This window comes from Gambusia affinis, linkage group LG19, assembly GCF_019740435.1.
Source record: "Gambusia affinis linkage group LG19, SWU_Gaff_1.0, whole genome shotgun sequence".
NCBI lineage: Eukaryota > Metazoa > Chordata > Actinopteri > Cyprinodontiformes > Poeciliidae > Gambusia > Gambusia affinis.
In genome coordinates, this window is record NC_057886.1 from 16,306,227 (window position 1) to 16,326,493 (window position 20,267).

The window sequence follows — 20,267 nt, forward strand, 5'->3', positions numbered from 1 at the left end:
GTAAATTTTCATATACAAAATCAAATAACTCCATCAAAAACTAAAAATAACGTCAATATTAAACTAGATAGATATGGATTATTTGTGACACATTAAAGTAGTAGTTACAGTTTCAGCCACAAGATGTCAGTGATGGTTGTAGTCTCAGTTGAAGGACTGGTCTGCATAAAGTAGGTGGACAGCAACCAAAGTCTCAAAAAAATCTATAATGAAGAGATTATTTGGACTTGTCAGCTTCAGGCTGTTTTATTGTAATGCCAACTGATTCCCTTACTTACTGATGTCAGGCAACTTACACCTAAATGCAGTGAGGGTTTCTCCACTTTAAAGTTTAATGAGTAGGCTTCATCTGATTTCTTAGTTTTGACTGATGAAAAGCAGGTGCTTAGGTTTTACTGTGCTTTTTTAAAGCCAGCTGTAACTGTTACTTTGACTGTAATAAATTTTCTGGGTGTGGGCTTTCCTTTTGGACTTGTTAACTCTGCAACCTGCTGTTAAGTGGAAGACAATAGCTGGGTGAATGGACAAATTATATATTGCGTCTTAAAGATTCAACAGTCTAAAATAATAAAATTCACGCTGAAATTTTATTATTTTCAAACAAATCCCTTTCAAGCTGCCTTCTTCGGTGTATGCCATTAAATCTATTTACTTAAAACATATTAAAAAATCCTACACTCCGTTGAACATAACGTAGTCTATTTTTGAGAATTTTAGATTTTGAATTAAAACGGAGTAGATACAGTCCTAGTTTCTTAATGGTGGAATTGCAATTTTCTTAGCTAGCGTTTAAAGCTAGCCAGATAGCTAGCCGGGTATGTACTAGCTTAACTATTTGTTTAGCTCTCAGTTTAAAATTCCGTATCAAAATAAAATAATACATATTTACTTGCCAAGTGAACGTCGTTGTTGACATTTCACGTACAAATAAAATGATTCTGTAAACTGTAAATGTTAAAATCCCCAGCTAGCTACACGGAAGAACGGGCGGGGGTATAGCTCAGTGGTAGAGCATTTGACTGCAGATCAAGAGGTCTCCGGTTCAAATCCGGATGCCCCCTTCAGTAGCTTTTTCGTGTTGTTAAAGCACAGCGTCGTTTTTAATTGATTGTATAATCAAGCTGTAATAGAGCTTTCAAAAAGAGCAAGAAGTGTCATTTATCTGTACATGAATAACAGTACAGGAAAAGTACCTTTCTGGAGGATAGGTATTTATTATTGGGGCTATTTAAGAAAATACTAAATCTAGTACCGGTATATAGTTTAACGTGGATGCCCAACAGTAGTCCCCAAAACCCACACACAGCATTTTGAATGTTGCAATATTGTTATTTATTTAAAAAACAATTGACAAAATACAGTATTTACATTTTAAATATAACATATTCTCTTTAGCAGCCAGCTCATTTTTCCAACTAGAAAATAGTTTATTCTATAATGTACAGAATAAAACTAGAGAGCTTTGATACATATAAAAACACCTTCAGATGGAAACTGCTGGTATTAAGTGACATAAAATACAAAATTTACCTTTATAACTCAGAATTCAGATGTTTTTTTTATCAACATTGCAGAGTTACTGAGAAAGAAGAGGCCACAGGAATTCTTTATCACGTAAACATACATTAATTTCATTAGAGGCTAACTGTCATAGCAGTTAGGCATCTGCAGGCATCTGCTAAAATGTGCATGAAAAGTTGCTTTTAACATTGGAAAAGGCGAGTGCTTTATCTAGAAAAAAAAAATTAAATTCTAAAATGGAAAGAATGTAAACAACAACAAAAAAAATAACAGTCAAAGGTCAAAATGAGTTCATGATTGTCTACATTATAAATATAGACAAAAGCTGACAAATCTGATTTATTAGTTTGCTGTTCAAGTATAGATGTAAAACTTATTGGCACCAAGTTGTGAACTCTACAAAATAAATTCAGGGCAATTAGATTGCAGCTTAACAGTTAAGGCACCTCCACAATAAGCGGCTCTGCTAATAACAAAGGAGTTTTTAAAACAGTGAGCCACTTCTACCATCCTCTTGACTGGACGTGATGGTAGAATAATGTCAGGTCTAGTCACAGTTTCAGCTATTTTAAGCTTTGTGTTTAGGCAAGAAACTATTTTCTTGCAGCCATTTCCTTAATTATGATGATTGACAACCATCACCCTTACTTGAACTGGCATGTTTACTTGCTTTTCTAACTTTGCAGAGGATACAGAACTCTGTAGAGCTTCATTTGCATTTCCTTTACAGGAAATGTTGGGTGTGTCAGTAATTATAGCAAGAGACATTTTGTCTTACAGTGAGGCAAATTTTACTCACTGAATAAATATAATCAAATTGGATTTTTATGCAACTGCATTAATTAAAAATGTATTTAAAAGGCCTTTATGTACTTTTACTAGGGGCGACAAAAGAGTGCTGTTGTCTCACAACAACACTTGAGAAATTTCATGAATGCATAAAGGGATTGCATTATCACGTATCTTTCTAAGAAGATAAATAGTCATAGTTTTAGGTGGACATATTAAAATATAGCCCAATGGCAATGTCAACGTTCAACGACACAGATCTTCAATAATAACAATAAAAAACCAGCCCTGAAACCTTTTAGGTGTTTGTTCAATGTGATTCTAAAGGAATCGATACAGCTCTTTGCAGACTCCCACATGAAAACAAAGCATAAATAGCGAGTCGGCTCTGCCTCCCATGCTATTACACCGGCCCAAACACTGTAAATTATACTGACAATGCAGCCTCTGTAGCACAGGACGTTGGCTCAGTTTTTTTTCAGAGAAGCTTGATCCACCCCAGGGAGCATCATTTTGCCACAACGTGCGATTTCATCCAGTCCAGACTGGCAGGAAGACTGCAGGAGAAAGGAAAGAGGCGTTTAATAAGAGCTGCAAAACTAATCTGACTGGTATTACTAGCTTAAACTGAGATGTGTACTCACCCTTCTCCAGTCAGAGCGCAGCAGGCTTGGACATGCCAGGAGTGCGTTGTGATGGAATCGAGCGTGAGGCACTGGGATATCTCTGTTGCTGTCATCGAGCCCTTTATGTCTTGTTTATTAGCCAGAACGAGAATGGCAGCTTTTTGTAGGTCCTACATGAAAAAAACAAGAGAAGAACCAATGAGGAATGTTATCAAATTTTAACCCAAAAATATCAACGATAGCTGCATTTCAATTTACCAAAACAAAATTCGATTTTTGTGCTAGGATGGGGTGGTTTTCCAGCAGCATTGAAATAGATGTACAAAATTGCATTGGAAACACTTTTTTCACGTCACACAAGTCACATGATCAACAGTAGGATGTTACTACTGGTGAAAACAACAAAGACGATGACAGGAAGTAGTAGGACAATGGTTTGTTTTGGTTTTCTTGTATGTCTTTCGCTCTCACAGCATCACACAGTTTCTAAAAAGTTGTGTGTCAATCAAACGTGTCAAATCCAAAGCTCTTAAGGAAAATTATAGACTACAACTTCTCTGAAATGTGGCTCATGTAGACGCTCCCAAGTATATGGGGGTTTTCACTCAAACACCTGAGTAAAACGCAAACGTCTCCTCTGATGGCTGATAGATGATGGCTGAATAAAGTTACACGTGATATTCTTTATTCAGCACCATGGCTGAGTAAAGAATATCACGTGTAACTGTTTACAATACCGCATGACCAAGCTTATTCACATGTGACTTCAAATTCATTTGTTATTTAATGGGAACACCAAAATTGTGAAATTCTGTGGGGTTTTTTTTACATTGGCAAAATATTGACGAAGATTTGGACACGATTGTGGAAACGCAGCTACAGCAGCCAGCATTAAGCTGTCTCAGCGGAACATTTTAAGTCGCTGACTCAAACAGCCAAATAGGAAACTTCCTCATCACGTCGTGTCATGGGTTATCAAACTTGTTCTGTTTTCACAACACAATTACTCACTCACTGGAGGCGGGGGTGTGTTTCAAACGTGCGGCATAAACTCAAAGAATAAATAAAAGAGTTGTACGTCAAGGATTCAAGTACAAAGAAAATTTTTGATTTCTATGAAAGAAGTTATTTTAAAACACCTGCTATTAAGGCATTGTAGTGGAGCTATGTGAAGAAATAGGGCGTTATTTATTACATAGGTTTAAAGTAAAGTAATACCTCATGTGCAAGCATACGATGAAGCTCTTCTTTGGTCACAGTCAGCCTTTCACGATCAGTGCTGTCCACGACCAGAATGACAATCTGAAAAGGCAACCATTTATAGTACGTTACATCACAGATAAAAGAGCAATAAATTGTAAAGTAGGGCATCAGTCAGCTTTTGGTTTTTGTCCTATATGAGACTCAAGAGGTTAATTTTCAGCCTGTGAAACGCAGCAAAGCTGTACCTCTGTGTTGCAGTAGTACGAGTACCAGCTGGCCCTCAGACTCTCCTGCCCTCCGATGTCCCAAACCATAAAGTGAGTGTTGCGGACAAGGATCTCCTCAACGTTGCTGCCAATGGTGGGTGACGTGTGAACCGCCTCCTTCGTCAAGCTGAAATTGTAGACATTTCAAATAAGGCCCAGAAACAACTTTAAGAGCAGACTGTATCTGCACAAGCTACTGAGGTCACTTACAACTGGTAGAGGATTGTTGTTTTACCAGCATTATCCAAACCCACAATGATGACTTTGTGCTCTGTAGGAGAAAAACAAATGTAGTCAAATATGCTTCTGCAGTCTCAAACTGAATACGCTGCACAACATTTGCCAGTTCCAAGAATATATAGATCGAGATAAGATAAGGTACAGATGTGTCATATTATGTACTGTACTGGATGGTATCACAGTACAGCAGTAGTTTCAAATGTTTGGACTCACAAAATCAAACAAAATACATACACATACAAAAAACACGTACTATACCCAAAAACGTTTAATCACAACGAAATAACAAAGGGAAATTGTATCTGTTATATTATAATAGGTACGTAGATTATATGAATAGAAAAATGGAAACTGTTTTTACCTTTGTCTCCGAACACCGCCATCATCTTCGACAACAGGAACCCCATAATAGTATGTTTAGGAAGCGTATGAAGAGCTGAATACAAAACAAATTCTGAAGAAGAGCAACTTCAGTTTCAATCAACACCTGTCTGACTCACGAAGCTTTGCCTCGGCATCTTATACCGGTTTCTGCTTCGCTTTCTGCGATAGTGGGAGGCGCCTCTGAAAAACCCTCGGAGTTTCACTGAAGGGATGCATTAAATGACAGTGGGAAATATTAGTACAGAAACAGGTGAAGGACTAGATTGCTACATAAACGTGTACACAGCTCTGCCTTAAGCTTATAATATGATAAAAATGTTATTTAAATACACATGATTGATGATATGACTGGGTAGGTAACACCTAATGCAGACTTTAATTCAGTGTTGAAAAAATATGCAAGGGGCAATCTGCTTTTTCACAGCATGTTTAAGAATTTTACCTTTTTTTTCTTAAATACTTACTGTTTGAGAATGTCTAAATTTTATAAGTGACAGCCCTATAAGCTTTTAATTTCATTTAATTTACTCTAGCTATAAAGATGTAAGAAGCAGAATTGTAGATTTAAATTAACTGAAAACTTAATTTAAATCGAGATAAGTTCGAAAACTGTATGATTCAGTGACGTGCGGTGAGGTTCATAGCTGGTGAGGCACTGACGTCATCAGAATCAGATTTGCAAATAGATGCATAGATTGACAGCAGTTTACAGGTTATGTTTCACTTCTGCATCCTTACACATACAAACTGTAGCTCACAAAACACACATATTATCTCCTGCTTCGATTGAAAGTTCACTTGAGAAAACTTTTTTAGTGTTGTAATGTAGTCATCCATGTCGAAAGTCGGGATAAGCGAGAGGAAAAAAATCACTATCTCTATTATAATCTATCGCTGCACTTGACTTGCTTCCCGAATCGTTTAGCCTAGCTCGCTGTCACTTACTCGGCAGTTGAGGAGTGAACAAGACGAACGTCTGGGATCTTGAGCGCCCCCTGCCATGAGGCAAGAGAACTGCCTGCCTCACCTCGAACCTGTTCTCTGCCGTTTATAATCGCTCATTACACGAAACACGTTACACAAACACAGTTGGTGACAAACAGCACTGTACATTATATACATAAGCTAAATTATTGGAAATAAGTTCACATATTAAATTTGTTTAAACCATTTTATTGACGCCGTAAAGCAACATGCTCTCTCCGCTTAGCAGCCAGCGCAGAGCCAGGGGTTGCGCAATCCAAGGTGAGGCAGAGCTCGCTGCTGCCTCACCGGCATCGCTTCCAAGCATTTGAATGGGAAAATAAGAAAATTCAGCGATTTTGAACAAATAAAAATCGAAATTGGTGAAGCTACATGAAAAATAAATATTTTTTAGTACAAACCACCGGACGAATATAACAATTTAAATTACTTTATGATTATATATTTTCTTTCTTTTCATGATGGCTGGTGAGGCACTGCCTCACCTGCCTCCCCTGACCGCACGTCACTGGTATGATTGTGCTTGTCATTTAAATGCCTCCTCACTTTCTGAAGAAAACCTCATATGTGAGGTAGGGTTTTCAGAAAAAAACACCAAAGCATTTATAAACATCAACCTGTTATAAAAGGTTGCTGACCAACAAAGAAATATTCCCAAACAATAGTCGTTTTTAAACTTGACTAAAGTTTGCAGTTACCCACATTAAAATTTTGGTGGTCAGATGAGACAAAGATTGAAGTTCTTGACTTCAATAACAATCACTAAGTAGCTTTTTAAAATAATTTTCTTTAAAAATGTAGCTTCGAACACATCTTGATGTTTGAATTAAATAAAATTTACTAGCTTTATTGATTGTGAAATACCAAAACTAGATTTCAATACATTGTATTTGTAATTGGATTGTTTCTCTCTTGACATTTCTAAGCTAATATAATGTTTTTCAATACCAAAATAAAAGCTAACTATGCCAAAACACCCCCCAAAACACGCACTGTAACGCACCTGAACACTTTGTCGTGTAGTTAAAATATCTGAGCTTGGCCGTGGGTCTGTGGAGGCACCTTCACGTCTCTGCCGTTAAGCCGACGTAACCCATCGACGTAATGACAATTTCATCCCATATATGGAAAGTGTAAGTTTGTGAACCGTTTGTTCCCCGCCCTCCGGAGTTATTGAGGAACATTGGTAAACAGAAAGCAAAAACATATCAAAAAGAATTCCCCTAAAATTTTTGAACAGTCCTGGGATTTCCTTGAGCTTACTTACAGTTCCTTTAAGTGTTCTCCATAAAATGTTATCAAACAGATTATAAAGTTTTATTGTTTCCCACATTTACAACAAGCTAAATCAACTAAATATAAGTGTAGTTTACCTTCCTTTCTTAAAACTCCAAGGTAAAATTTCATTCCAGTCCAATTACCTGCTGTTGTATTTTTTAGGATTATGAGTGATTTCCAACAATCAAAATAAAATTAAAATGTTGTATTTATTGAATGATATGTGAAGTTTAAGATTTTTACTAACTTTTTCATGTTACCACCACAACTTTAGTGATTTTATTAGAGGGTTGTCTTAAAATTGTGATGTTAAAAGAACATGTGGCTTTCTTTTTTTTCCTTATTATTTGTTGTGGTATGCATTTACTGTATTTAATGCCTCCCGTCTTACCATAACTTTTCTGTCACTACATTAAGTAAAGTGTACCTACACACTGCCAGTAACGTTACATTTACCTTTACTTTAAAATTTCTTTGTAAGATTATTTTATTATCAAGGACCGCACAAAGGCACTTCGAGGTCCACAAATGGCCCCCAGGACACACTTTGGACATTCTTGCTCCAAGTATAACATAGCGCAACCAACAACAATAATAATACTAGTAATAATAATAGGTTGATTATTGTATTTTGTTAGAAAATTGTGTTTTATTTTGTATTTGTCCAGGTAAAAGGGAAATAAATTAGCAAATATGCAAATAATGCATTTGCTTTTCTATCTAGCACACTTTGCCATTTATAAAGAAAATAATCTTACAAATAAATATTTCCTGCTTTTTGGGGAAGAAAAGGTAATTTAAACGTGGGAGCGGGAACAAAAAGTGCATATTTCTAATTAATGTTTCATATATATATATTTTACTGTATTTCCATTTCAGAGTAATTCGGACCATAAACGTCCTCTGATTTTTAATCAAGATAAATTAAGTGCTCCCATTTGGTAAACTGGGTTAAATAAAGCAAAAATATTTTTCAAAGCATGAACAACCAATATCCCAATCTTCTTGCTAAGAATATGTATAAGCAATCCAGGCAAAAATAATAGAAAACAATCCGAATAGGATGTTGTTCAAATTTACATTTCAGGTGTATAATGATTTGCAGTTCCCTTTTCTACAGAAATCATACTTCTGTATTTTATTAGACAATAGATTTTTGTATATAGTTTTCCAGGTGAAAGGGAATTGTTTTGCAAAAAATTACTTTCAAATGATAGATTTACCACAGGTGGGGGAAAGTTGGATCTAAAAGTTGCGGGACACTGAAGCTCAAAACCTGGATTTGAAGCACCCGCTTCTAACATCCGAAGCGGGTGTTTGAAGACCTGTGCTTAAAATCTGAATAAAACACGATGGAGTTTGTTGTTGGAATGTGGTAAAAACAAAAACAACAATAAAGAAATACTTTCAATAAAGATATATAAAGAAAGAAGTTAACACCACAAAGATTCTGATTGCATTTCTGCTGTTCGGCTGCTTCGACTCAATGATGTAAAGGTAACGTTTGAATGTAAACCACAACTTTGTAATTTCCGTTCATGCTATGTAATCTGACTTCAGATGAGAAGAACACTCTACACAAACAAAAATACCACATCCTGCATTTTCTCACTCTGAATGTGCTTCTTATCTAAGTCTTGCCTGGTGTGGTGCCTAGTTTTTTTTTTTTTGGTTATTATCTCCCCTAAAAAGAAATGTGGAAATGATGATATCTGTATCCAGCAAAGCTCCATGACAAGTATGAGACCTTAGATCAGTTTGTTTTCCTTTCCAGCTTTAGTCTTTAGCTAAAACAGAGACAATACTACAAAATATGTAAAGAATCGCTGAGTTTACTTTTTTCCTCATTTTATTCACTATTACATTTATTTAACTGCCTCATACCTTCTGATTTTAGTTGGCAATGAGTTCTGCATGGAAAAGTTGATCAAGTAATATATTATGACTTTTTAAATCTGATCTTGCTAGGTAATTGTTTTATTTAATCTCCACAGTTTAGTTTTTTTGCAGCTAAATGTGAAGAAAGATGAGCATAACAAATAAAGCTTTCCTAAATATTTCCAATTTGGGTCAATAAAGGCTATTTTATTTTATTATCTTCTATCAGTTGTTTTAAATTACATTTTTAAAATGATTGAAAAGCAGATTATATTTATTTAAAAATGTATTGCATTCCTTTTCTTTCTCATCTTCCATGTAACTTTCTGACGCCCTGTTAGCGCCCCCTTGCGGCCATCAATTTGAAAAACAGTGGACTAAGACATTGTGACATTTTTAAATTAAATTTTTAATTAAAATACGAATTTATCCACAGATTAAAAATGAAAGGCAGAAAAAGCAAAATGTAGCTACAATCAGGCACCAATGATACATGTTATCTTATCATTTTAACAATTGCGATAACGCAACAATAACATTATTTACTGATCATTAATATTTATTTATTCAACCGAAGACAGAGGGGGGCTAAAGCAGCCCACCGAAGACAGTCATGGATTCTCAATTATAGATAACTCAGTAAAGACCAAAGTTGATCCTATCCCCTCCCTCCACACATCATGATACTCCTCCTACTACGTCACAGAAGCTGAAGATTTTTAAAAAACATCAAAATGTTCACAGGGAGAAAAAAAAACACTAATACAGACAGAAATCAGGAGTAAGAAGGGAGTGGAGTTTAATGTCAGACAAGGTCGCAATTTAAGTGGAAGCTGGGAGTGATTAACCTCACACGCAAAAACACTTTCTATGTGAGCAATAGCCCTGAAATGCAGACAGTGAGGCTGGTACGAACTAAACGAGATAATTGGGCTATGCTGCAGATTAGTCAGGAGACACACAGACAAAGACACGGTATGAAAACAAGAGTTACAAGAGTTAAGACATCCCACCCGCTGGTGGACATGGCTTGGCAAGACATTCCGGCACTTGTGATTGTAGGTTTCTTGAAATAAAGGTATTTTGGGGTGAGAGCGACTAAGGCAGGACACTTCATTCTCACAACTGTAAGTGTTGTTGCGCCGCAGGTGAATACTGAAAGCTGAACCAGCTCAGGGAAGAAGAAGAAGAAGTAAACATCTTTGTTGTGATCTAGCTGTCATGAGTGTAGCGACGATTTAAATTTGATTAAAATACGGCAACTCCTCTATCAGCTTTTTAAGGTCTGAGTGATAAGAAAGAGGCGGTGAAAGACTCACGACTTCTGGATCTCCAGTACGGGATAAAGTCCCGTAAGAGAAATGTTGTGAGTCGGAAAAATGTAGAGAAACCCCGACATGATACAGATGGGAACATTAGCTGCGTTTCCATTAAACACAAAATTGCGCAAAATGAAATTACGAAAATAAACACAGCAATTTCGAAAAAAACTAACGTTTTCCGATGAAAGGTTTTGGCGCTATGAGTCACGTGATCTACAGCCGGACGTTACTACTGGAGAAAACGTCAAAGAAGACGACAGAAAGGAGGTAGGAGGCATGGTTTGTTTTGTTTTCTTTTGTCGGCACACTTCATAAAAAAATTGTCATTCAAACGTGTTGAATCTCTTCTGCATATGTAATCGGAATTTGTCGCTCTAACGCCTTAATAAGACTCCAACCTCTCTTCCGTCATGGTTTTTTTATGACTTATCACTTGAATGAGCTTATTCACATGTGATTTTAATTTCATTTTTTATTTAACAGAAATGTCTCAATTGCAAATTTTTTTTTAAATTAGCAGAATATAGACAAAGATTTGCGCACATTTGTAATGGAAACGTGGCTAGTGACATTAGACCCTGTTTAAGACTGCAGAGGACAGACATGACAGACCACAGTCCTACCAGCCTTCACACTCTACAACTGAAGGAGAGATCAGGTCAGACAGATCACTTGTGCTGTCAGCATAGAAACCCATGATATTCATGCAGTATTGACAAAAGAAAATCAAAACAGATCTATACTTTTTCTTCTAAACATTAAATCAGTGGATTTGCAAGAAGAAATTTATGAGAATGGCATCCGGCAGGTGACGTATATCTTTACAGTTTACTGGGATGTAAACACAATTTTGTAAGCCTGACGGGTGTGGCCCCAAACCCACACTTCCGTTCCTTTACCACCAGAATCCTCCCCTCTCCCTCAGTCCTCAGTTTGCATCTTCCTAGCAAACACTCAGCGGATGTAAACATCCTTCCCCCAGTCGTCCTGGTTCTTGTTGCGGCTCATGTTGGACCCTGTGTCCACGGGGTCCTGGCAGTAACGCTCCCTCAGCTTGGCCCGTCCGTGCGGCTGCGTCTGGCTCGGCATCGAAGGGTGGTTGAGGTTTTCCTGATCCGGCTCGGCTCCTTCATCTTCCCAGGAGGCCTGTCGACCGTGATGCTGTGCCAGGTGAAGGCGGCTGCCTCCACCGCCTCGGTACGGGTCGGGTTCTTCGTAGGGGTCAGTCTCAATGTCCATGCAGGAGTCACCGGCCTCAGTGTAGGCTGAGTCTCGGCTGCCCTGGGTCTCCGAGTCGAAGGTGTCTTGCCGAGAAAGGCCTCTCCCGCTGACCCCTCGTAGCTGGCCGCGGGATGAGCGCAGGTAAGCCTGCTGCTGGTGCTGCTGCTGAGGCTTCGAACCCAAGTCTGTCTCGTAATCATGCAAGGTGCTGCTCCCACCGCTCTCTGTGACACCCCCTTCGCGCTTCTGCTCACCATGAACCAGGTACGGACCCTGCAGCCAGTCACACCCATGCAACCAAAAGAGGACATGCAGATGCACAAACAGCAAACCAAACTGTGAGTAGAGAACCAGCAGGGTTAGAAACATCAGCATACAAACAAAATCCTTTGTTTAGTGTCCTCACACATTTCACAATGACCTTGCAAAAATATACAAAAGGAGCCCATTAACAAAATTGACATTTTGAACTTCCATTTGGGTCTCAACTGCTTCTTAAACAGCCCAAGAGCTAAAAAACACACCCACACATTTTTGGGCAATAAGTAAATGTTTTTTTGTGTTTGGAAAAAATAAGTGTTTTGTTGTTGTCTTGCCTTCCAGAAACCACTTGCTACATTCCTGTCGGTTGTGAAGGAGGCTCTACTTCTCCTTTTCAAAGACATAAGATTCATCCTTAAGCATTTGTTTGCAGCAGCTTATTTTGATTTAAAGTGACAAGAGGCCTTTAAAACAGCTTAATCTGAAAGAATCTCAAAATAGACAAAACTGAGCAGATTAAAAATCAAAAAAATAATGTGCAAAAAATATAATGAACATGTCTAATATAGATCCGTAGATCTGTACTATCCAGTTTATGGAAGCATAGAAGAATAGTTGATGTTTTTATTAACATTTTGTCACTTTACAACCAAAACTTTGATGTATTAAATTGGAATTTAAAGTGGTAGACGAAGATAAAGTAGCCCATCTTTTTAAAGTGGAAGAAATATATTTCTCTTCCCGTTTTCATTACATAATGATGCCAGGTTGCTGAATACACCTTCTACCACACCTTTCAGATTTATAGATACATAAAAGGTTTCAACTCTTGCTTTACTTTAACTCAACATTGAGCTTTTGTAGCAAAGTGACAAATACAAATAATGCGGTATGAATACTTTTGCAAGGCACTGTCAGTTTGAAGTGCAAACATGTGTTACATTTACTCAGTTGTACATGTTAATTTTGTCCATTAGTCATGAAACTTACCTTTTTCAACCAGAACAGAATATACCAATGCATCAGTGCCACCTGCTGGCTGATTGATGTCATAGCAAAATGCCCACTAACACCTTCCTGATCTTATCCAGGCCAATTCTGCATCATCTTTATGTTCAATCTGATTTATGTAAATAAAAATATCTACTGGTAGTTTTTCTGACCTTTTCTCTCTTGTAAGTGTAGTTGTCTTATGTTCTATAAAAGAGATCTGCAAGGTGTTACATTATCATGCAGTAGCCAGGCTCCTACTCAGGCTGCAGGTTATTACGGTTAATGAGTAACCAGCAGTGATTAAAAGGAAACAAGAAAACCGATTACACAAATTACAGATCAATTGGACTGGCCAGAGCGTTAGACACGGCCTCCACCAAACCGAGCCCTTTCTATTTGAAGAGGCGGATATGACTTGCTGTTTTCAGGACCGGTACCATGGCAACACGGAGGAGGAGGACAGCAAAGTGGATTCTCCTCACAGACCAGGAGAAACGAAGCCACAGAGCTAACGGGGGGGCAAGGCTGGGGCAGCATTTATTATTTTACAATGGAAGGGGCCTCGAGGGCAGATGGATGTGGACCGGTCTTTTTCACAGTTTTGAGGAGACAACATTTTACTTCTAGGTGTTCTTAAAGGGGCAGTATTAAGTAAAATCAACGTTTTTCAGCTCTACATCATGTTATAATGTCATTCCCTCATCAAAGTGTTGCCTTGATTCATTTATGCATGTTTGAGAAATCCTTTAGTATCTATGGCAACCATTCAGCTGTGCAAAATGCTTGGGTGGACCTAGCTCCGCCTTCAAGGCAGCTCCATCTTCAAGTTTCCAAGCTTCCATTTCAAAGAACAGCCCTTCTAACAGCTCTACTGAAATCCTTCAGACTAGCTAGCAGGAATTAGCAAACACCTGGTGGAACTGCATATCTGCTGCGCTCATTATTCGAGCTACTTCTCAATGAAATGAAGTACATTGAGATACAAAGCTTGTTATGGGGTTAATAGAAGAGTGATGTTGTGATGACTTCCTGAAGGCAGAGTTTCAGAAAGAGCAAGAGTTTTTAAAGAAACAAAAGCCCAATTTCAAGGCATTAAATTGCAAAGTCCAATTTTGTTCAAGTCATATTGGATATATATATATATATATATTATTTTAAAACAACAAACAGTAACATAGTTACTTAGTTATGCTATAAAATGATGTTATATTGCTGGAAAATACATAATACTGCCTCTTTAAACTAGCTGTTTATATGTGAGAAATTTGCTCCATACGCTAACATTTGTACTTCACTTCTGTCCTGTGTTTTATGTACAGAATAAACAGGGTTTCATGGCTCTCCTCCTTCACGTTTACAGAGCTCAGGCAGGATTTGGGTCAAGTCACTGGAGTGCGCCCCTCCACAGCCCGCTCCTTGCTGCTGGACTTCAGACAGCATGCTCCTCCTCTTTCCCCTCGCCGTCCATGCCAGGCCACAAATCCATATTTCTGCGCAGAGAGGTGAGCACCTGTACCTGCAGGTTGGAGACAGGCTCAGGGGAGGAAGCTAGGGCCGCCGTGGCCATGGTGCGGTTCAGGAGAGGGTTGGGAGGGTTGCTGCTCGGCGGGTGTGTCGCCTTCCAGTAGGCCTCCAGGTAGTCTGCAAGGTGTTCACATGCGTCCTCCAGCTGGTTCTCGTCCAGGATGATGTCAAACAGCTCCTATAAAGTTGTTAATTTTAGAGAGTCAAAATCTACAGCAATCGTCACAAATTTACACAGTTTAGACGCACTGCAAATTATACACACAGGTAGCACTCATAATAGTAGTTACCAGATATAATTTTTGTTTTTGACGCTTTAGTGCTGTTGCTAACATTAGAAAAGGGTTATAGTATCTTTCTTTAAAGCTGTAGTATGTAAATGTTACTTTTTTTTTTAAAATGCTTTTTACATATTTGTTAAAATTCTCATTATGTTGGAAAAAAAAAATAAAAAAATAAAAATATATATGTGACAGCAAAATGAGAAAGTGGGAGGAACACAAAGAGGAACTCACAGGTGGACATTGAGCTAGCTTGTCAGCTGCCACCATCTGCACATTCAGATGTTTAGCCTGGGATTTCCCTCTGGATTTAATGAGCCTCTGGAGAACCTGCAGGGAATTGATAACACAGTTAAATGACGAAACAATTGCCACTTGCTCAACTTAGGTATCATGCATCAAAATTATAATAACACAGCCAAGATAAAAGGAAAGTCAACTGTGCAGCCACACGTCTCCATTTCATCTAAATGTAATAATAGTCTTGGAGATGACTTATTGTCCTTCTTGAAACAGATTAGGGAAGGCACACAGCCTAAACAAAACATGTCCATTACATCTTAGATAATGAGATTTTAGTCTGGTCAGGCCTGATTATGTTGAGCTCCTTTGCTCCAAAGCAGAACTGGAGCCACATGCACAACCAACAAGAATGCAGCAGTGGTTTCTAAATGGTAAGTTAACAACAAAACATTTGTCTTTTCTAGCAGCCATTGTAAACTGCATAAACCAGTAAAACCAGCTCATTAAATGTGCTAGAGCTTCAGTTGGGTTGGTAGGTAATGACACTACTGCAAGTAAGACACTTGTTGATCATAAACACTCCACATGATCGCTCTAATGAAAATTTAACATGAAATATAGTAAATAACATCTGCTCTTACCTTGGGTGAGGCTATTTTGATGTAAACAATAATGGGAGCCAGGGAGGTCTTGGCTAGCTGAGAGGGATGGTTGATGGTGTCTGCATCCAATGCAACAAGCTGGAGGGTTCGGGCCAACTCAAAGATACGTTCAATCTCACTCTGCACTTCAGCTGAAAGCCCAGGAAGCAAAAAAAACAACAAAAAAACAAAACAAAACAAAAAAATCATAAATAAGACAGATATGTTTTTTCTTTGAAGACAAGCATCTCTCCTTAACAAGACAGAGTTTCTCTAACTTGTGCACAAGTACATAACTGTGATGTTAGTAACTACTCATGCATGTTGAATTATTTGTGAAAAAAAAAGAAAAGAAAGAAAAACAAGCTTCCAGGCATGTAAATCGGTTTGGACCACAGTTAAAGTTCCATTTATGCCAAGCTAAATGGAGCGCTGCAGCATCCTCATTCATTTGCCCCCTTCAGATATTCTGAGGTTTTGTAAGTTGTTTTCATCATTGCTAATTCAAGGCTGCCATAGAAGGAGGCGCTTAGAAATGAGGTGCTTGAGGTGCTTTGAGGAGCTTGCAATAAGGCCACAATTTGTCACTAAAACAGAAACATGAAGAGAAAAATAAAAGCATGAAGCATAATTTTTCTAGGATGTATTCTGCCATGTGGACCATTCAAGTCTGTGGATTGCTTGTTCACGATGCTTTTATTGTTCCCCAGAGTGCTTTTGATTCGCTTTAATTGAAGTCTAGTTTGTTTGCCTACAAAGTCTGAACTCTGATGCGTACCAAAGAAAAGCTAACTTTGATCCAACTAAAAACCTAAATCTAGGTTTGTTGCGGTACAAATGCATATATGAATGCCAAGAGGCCCAGAAACCGCTCCAAAAACAGGAAGTGAACTACACTGCTGGGCATTCTGGGTAAATACAATCAAAACAAATGCATCGGTCTGGCACTAGCAGGAGAAATGGCTTGTTGTCTTTTGGTGGAAACAGAAAAGAAATCCTACAATTACTAAAATCTGATGCTACTCCATTTTTGTTTGCATTTAGTGCAGAGGTGTCAAACTCATTTTCATTCTGGGCCATATCAGAAATCTGAATGTTCTTAGTTTTTTCAAATAGTTTGGCTCTTTTGACAGTGCAGTGAGAAAGCGAAACGCACCTGCTAGAAATGTAACAAATGTGGTAATTTTGGCCCCCAAACAAACTGAGTCTATTGGAGTCTATCAGGAGTGAAAACAACCTTACAGAACTTAGCACTGCTTCTTTAATGGCCTGTTGAAGGGGAGAGATTAAAAACCGAAAACCTGAATAAACTCCTCGCCTGCTTGGTCAGAAGTCAGGGTGCTGCAAACCTAGTGGCAGAGGGAGATAACAAAGAGGCAAAGCGACGCCGCGCGCACACATTACAGTGGCTGAGTGATGGAAAACTACAGCTGGAGGCCAAACAGGGTCTCTGCATGTTGATAAGAAGTCTGAACTTTAGCTCGTATAAAGAAAGAGCAGGCAAAGCTTTCATTAACTTCAACAAAGACTGTGATTTCATACATTTGACTGCTGAGATAAACCTGCTCCCCTCCCATGAGTTAATAAAGGAAGATCCAGTGGTGTGATTGCAGACATATAAAATAGTTGTAGAATTACGGTTCAAAACTTAAGGTTAGGTGCGCCTTTTTATAGCTTTCCTCTGCTTCTGCTGGTCTCTTCCTGCTTGGGTTTTGTAATTCTTTCCCTGACTACAGGCTGTCACAAAAAAGTATGAGGAACAGAGAAACTGACAGGCAAGCAGACAGGCAGACAGGCGAAGATGAATATAAGCATATTATGAATATAGTTAGGAGAAAAAAAAGGCAGAGGGAGAGAGGCTTCATTGTTTTGTTGCGAGGGGAGCATACGTACCCAGTACGTCTGAATCAAAAAGACAGAGGAGGAGGAGGATGATGGGCGGTGGGAGAGGAGGATGGGCGAAGGGCAGAAAAGACAGGATGAAAAGAGAGAGGATGCTGGATCAGACTCAGTCAGAGCTGGAATAAAAGCTTCTAGGTCTTTAGATGACAAACAGTGATGCTTGAAGTCCATGCTCTGCTCATTTCTACCGTCTAACTGCATCTACAAACAGGAAGTTCTGGTCTGTGTCACATCAAACAGGAAGGAAAACATTCCCTGAAAAAAAATTTGCTTTTTTCGCTCACCTTGATGTTGGGTGATGAAATCTTTACAGAAGTATCAGAGCATTTCCCTCTAGTTTCTTACCCTACGCATCTCAAGAAATGTGTATTTTTTTAAGCCTCTCTTGTCCCACGGTATTCCTAAAGTGTTAATTCTATTTATTATATTCTTCTTTGTGTAAAAAATTCAATTCAAAATAGTTAAATTGTGACAACAAATACACTGATCAGGCTTTTACTAGTCTTATATTAAAGTTACACACAATAGATCTTAATCAAATTTGTTTGAAAAAATAAACAAACGCAACCAAAACCGGGTGTAAAAGATAAAATTAAAGCTTTGAAAATGTACACATTTAACAATTATCTCCATTTATGCATCCCTAATAATACAGTCCTCTTTTGCTGTATCTCTTGTGTAAAAATATTAACAATAAATGAGGTTATCATGGTTTAAAGGTTCATAAAATAGTGTTTTCATAAATGACTATTACAACAAACTAAGCTGTTGCTATTTTATAATTACTACATAATTATAACCATCATCATTATAACTTAGGTTTTAGATTATTTTGATTAACTACGATAACTGGCCACTTTATTAAATACCTCAGATTTTTATTGAATTGCTCGTTGACACAAATTAAGATTCAGCCAATCACAAGGCAGCAACTCCAATCATGTCTACATGCAGATACAAATGAGGATCATAGGTGAATGGATATAAATCAGTTTTTTTGGCAAATGTTGATCTCTCACACTAACCATAAATCCAGTGAAATTCAGCAGAAAACTTTGCACAGCATTGCACCACTCTTCTGTAGGCTGATCAAGTATGCCAGTTTGCAAACGGACGCAGGAGCCATGAAGTCTGACCGCTGAATTAAAGCTACCCTACAGTTCTAATAGCAACATCCCAGCGTATATTTCCAATAAAAACTGAAAATCAGACTGAAATTTTTCAAACGGCCTGAAGAGAATCCAGCGTGTAGCAGACAAATCACAGTGGCATAAAAAATAATTTATAACAATTAGCTGCTTATGTTTGTGCAACAGCTGCATGGTACGATCATATCAATTTACACCAAAATCTTTGAGAAATAATACATTCTTGAATCTATGCCATGATGAATTATAGCAAGGCCCAAGCAAGGTATACCTAATAAAATGGCCGAACAGAATATATGCTTCACTTCCTCATAGTTAGAGGAAATCTCTCATATGAAATAGTTATGCTAACCATTAGACAGCTAAGTCAAAATTTAAATGTTTTACCCCAGAATTATAAAATGCAGCCATCTCAAAATTATTCATACCCCTGTCAGATTTATGTTGGAGGGTTTAAGACTTTGATTACTGCAATATCAAAAAATGGAGGACAGCAAAATAATTTTCAACCTAGCATTTTTTTTTAACAACATTTAGAAAAAACTAACAGAATTTGTTTTACATTTTGGTTGAAATAAAACAATCTGTGACATGTGTGAAAGATGTTGAGCTTACCACCTTTTCTGCATTAATAAATGACGATCATAAGATAGAATCTTACTAATGCATGTAAGATATTGACTCCTTGTACTTATTTAAGAGAACCCACACTGCAGAAATCTTGAACAATCCCTTCAAAGTTCACAGTTTTCAACTAACATGCTGTTGTTCAGACCTGATCAAAGTAAAACTGGATGATTTAAAATGCTTTGTGGATAGAAATAAATTAAATCTGTTCATATTTTGAATTTTAACAAGCTCATCATCTGTGTTGTTTGAAAAGTTTAAAAAAACCAATTCACCAATACAATTTTACTTAAAGGTAATTTGGGTTTAATTTCGAATCAAAGATGGAATCCTTATCCTTTCTTAAAGAAAACATTTTCTATATAAATAAAAACACAGATGTAAACACAGATAGTGAAAGATGCCGAGCAACCAAACACAATGGATAGAAATATTCTGATATTTACTTTATGTTGTATCATTTCACCTTGAGAAAAAAATCCTACATTTTCCTAATAGTTTTTTTCCTCCTCTGATATAAAAAAGGCAGTCTTACCCAAACTGGAGCGGGTACTGGAGCGCTCGATGATGGTGTGTTTACTGGGGTTGTTGAGGACTGAGCGTTTGGCCAGAGAGATGTCCGCTGTCACACGTGTAATAGATATCCTAAAAAAAACAATACATCCTGATTTTATCTGAGTAGGGCCAACATTCGATTAATCTATCAATTATTCTCATGATTAATTGCTTAATCTGGTTAAAAAAATGGCCCAATCTGCTGATTATTCATTAAACTACTTAACTTCAACTTTATTTAGGAAGTTTCGGGTAAACTTTATTGACAAAGACGTTTGTCAGTATACTTTATTTTTAAAGTATATATAGATATTGATATATCTATATATATCTATACTTATGTACAGTTTTGGTTTAATTACCATTCTGAATATGTTTTT

At 37.6% G+C, this 20,267-nt stretch overlaps 2 protein-coding genes and 1 non-coding gene across 9 annotated transcripts in view; 1 reads left to right on the forward strand and 2 right to left on the reverse strand.

Moving 5' to 3' along the window:
* Window positions 1–989: 989 nt before the first annotated feature.
* On the forward strand, window positions 990–1,061 carry trnac-gca. Its single transcript has one exon. It is a non-coding gene; the product is annotated as a tRNA-Cys (tRNA).
* A 247-nt stretch (window positions 1,062–1,308) lies between these two features.
* Window positions 1,309–5,213, reverse strand: arl5c (ADP-ribosylation factor-like 5C). Its single transcript, XM_044099920.1, has 6 exons — window positions 5,007–5,213; window positions 4,616–4,676; window positions 4,385–4,532; window positions 4,155–4,238; window positions 2,955–3,106; window positions 1,309–2,867 (listed from the first exon to the last, which is right to left on the reverse strand). The coding sequence occupies exons 1-6, from the start codon at window positions 5,050–5,052 to the stop codon at window positions 2,819–2,821; spliced, it is 540 nt and encodes a 179-aa protein (XP_043955855.1). The 5' UTR covers window positions 5,053–5,213; the 3' UTR covers window positions 1,309–2,818.
* Window positions 5,214–9,560: 4,347 nt separating this feature from the next.
* Window positions 9,561–20,267, reverse strand: part of cacnb1 (calcium channel, voltage-dependent, beta 1 subunit) — a 51,973-nt gene continuing 41,266 nt past the window's right edge. For 4 of the 7 annotated variants that reach the window (XM_044099925.1, XM_044099923.1, XM_044099927.1 and 1 more), the window contains 6 exons: window positions 19,868–19,977; window positions 17,549–17,557; window positions 15,656–15,807; window positions 15,006–15,101; window positions 14,483–14,668; window positions 9,561–11,985 (listed from right to left, as the gene is read on the reverse strand). In XM_044099925.1, coding sequence (XP_043955860.1) covers window positions 11,446–11,985; window positions 14,483–14,668; window positions 15,006–15,101; window positions 15,656–15,807; window positions 17,549–17,557; window positions 19,868–19,977 — 1,093 coding nt within the window. In that variant the 3' untranslated portion in view covers window positions 9,561–11,445. Of the gene's footprint in view, window positions 14,669–15,005; window positions 15,102–15,655; window positions 15,808–17,548; window positions 17,558–19,867; window positions 19,978–20,267 lie in introns of all 7 variants that reach the window. The other 3 variants (XM_044099926.1, XM_044099924.1, XM_044099929.1) reach the window with 2 other exon arrangements.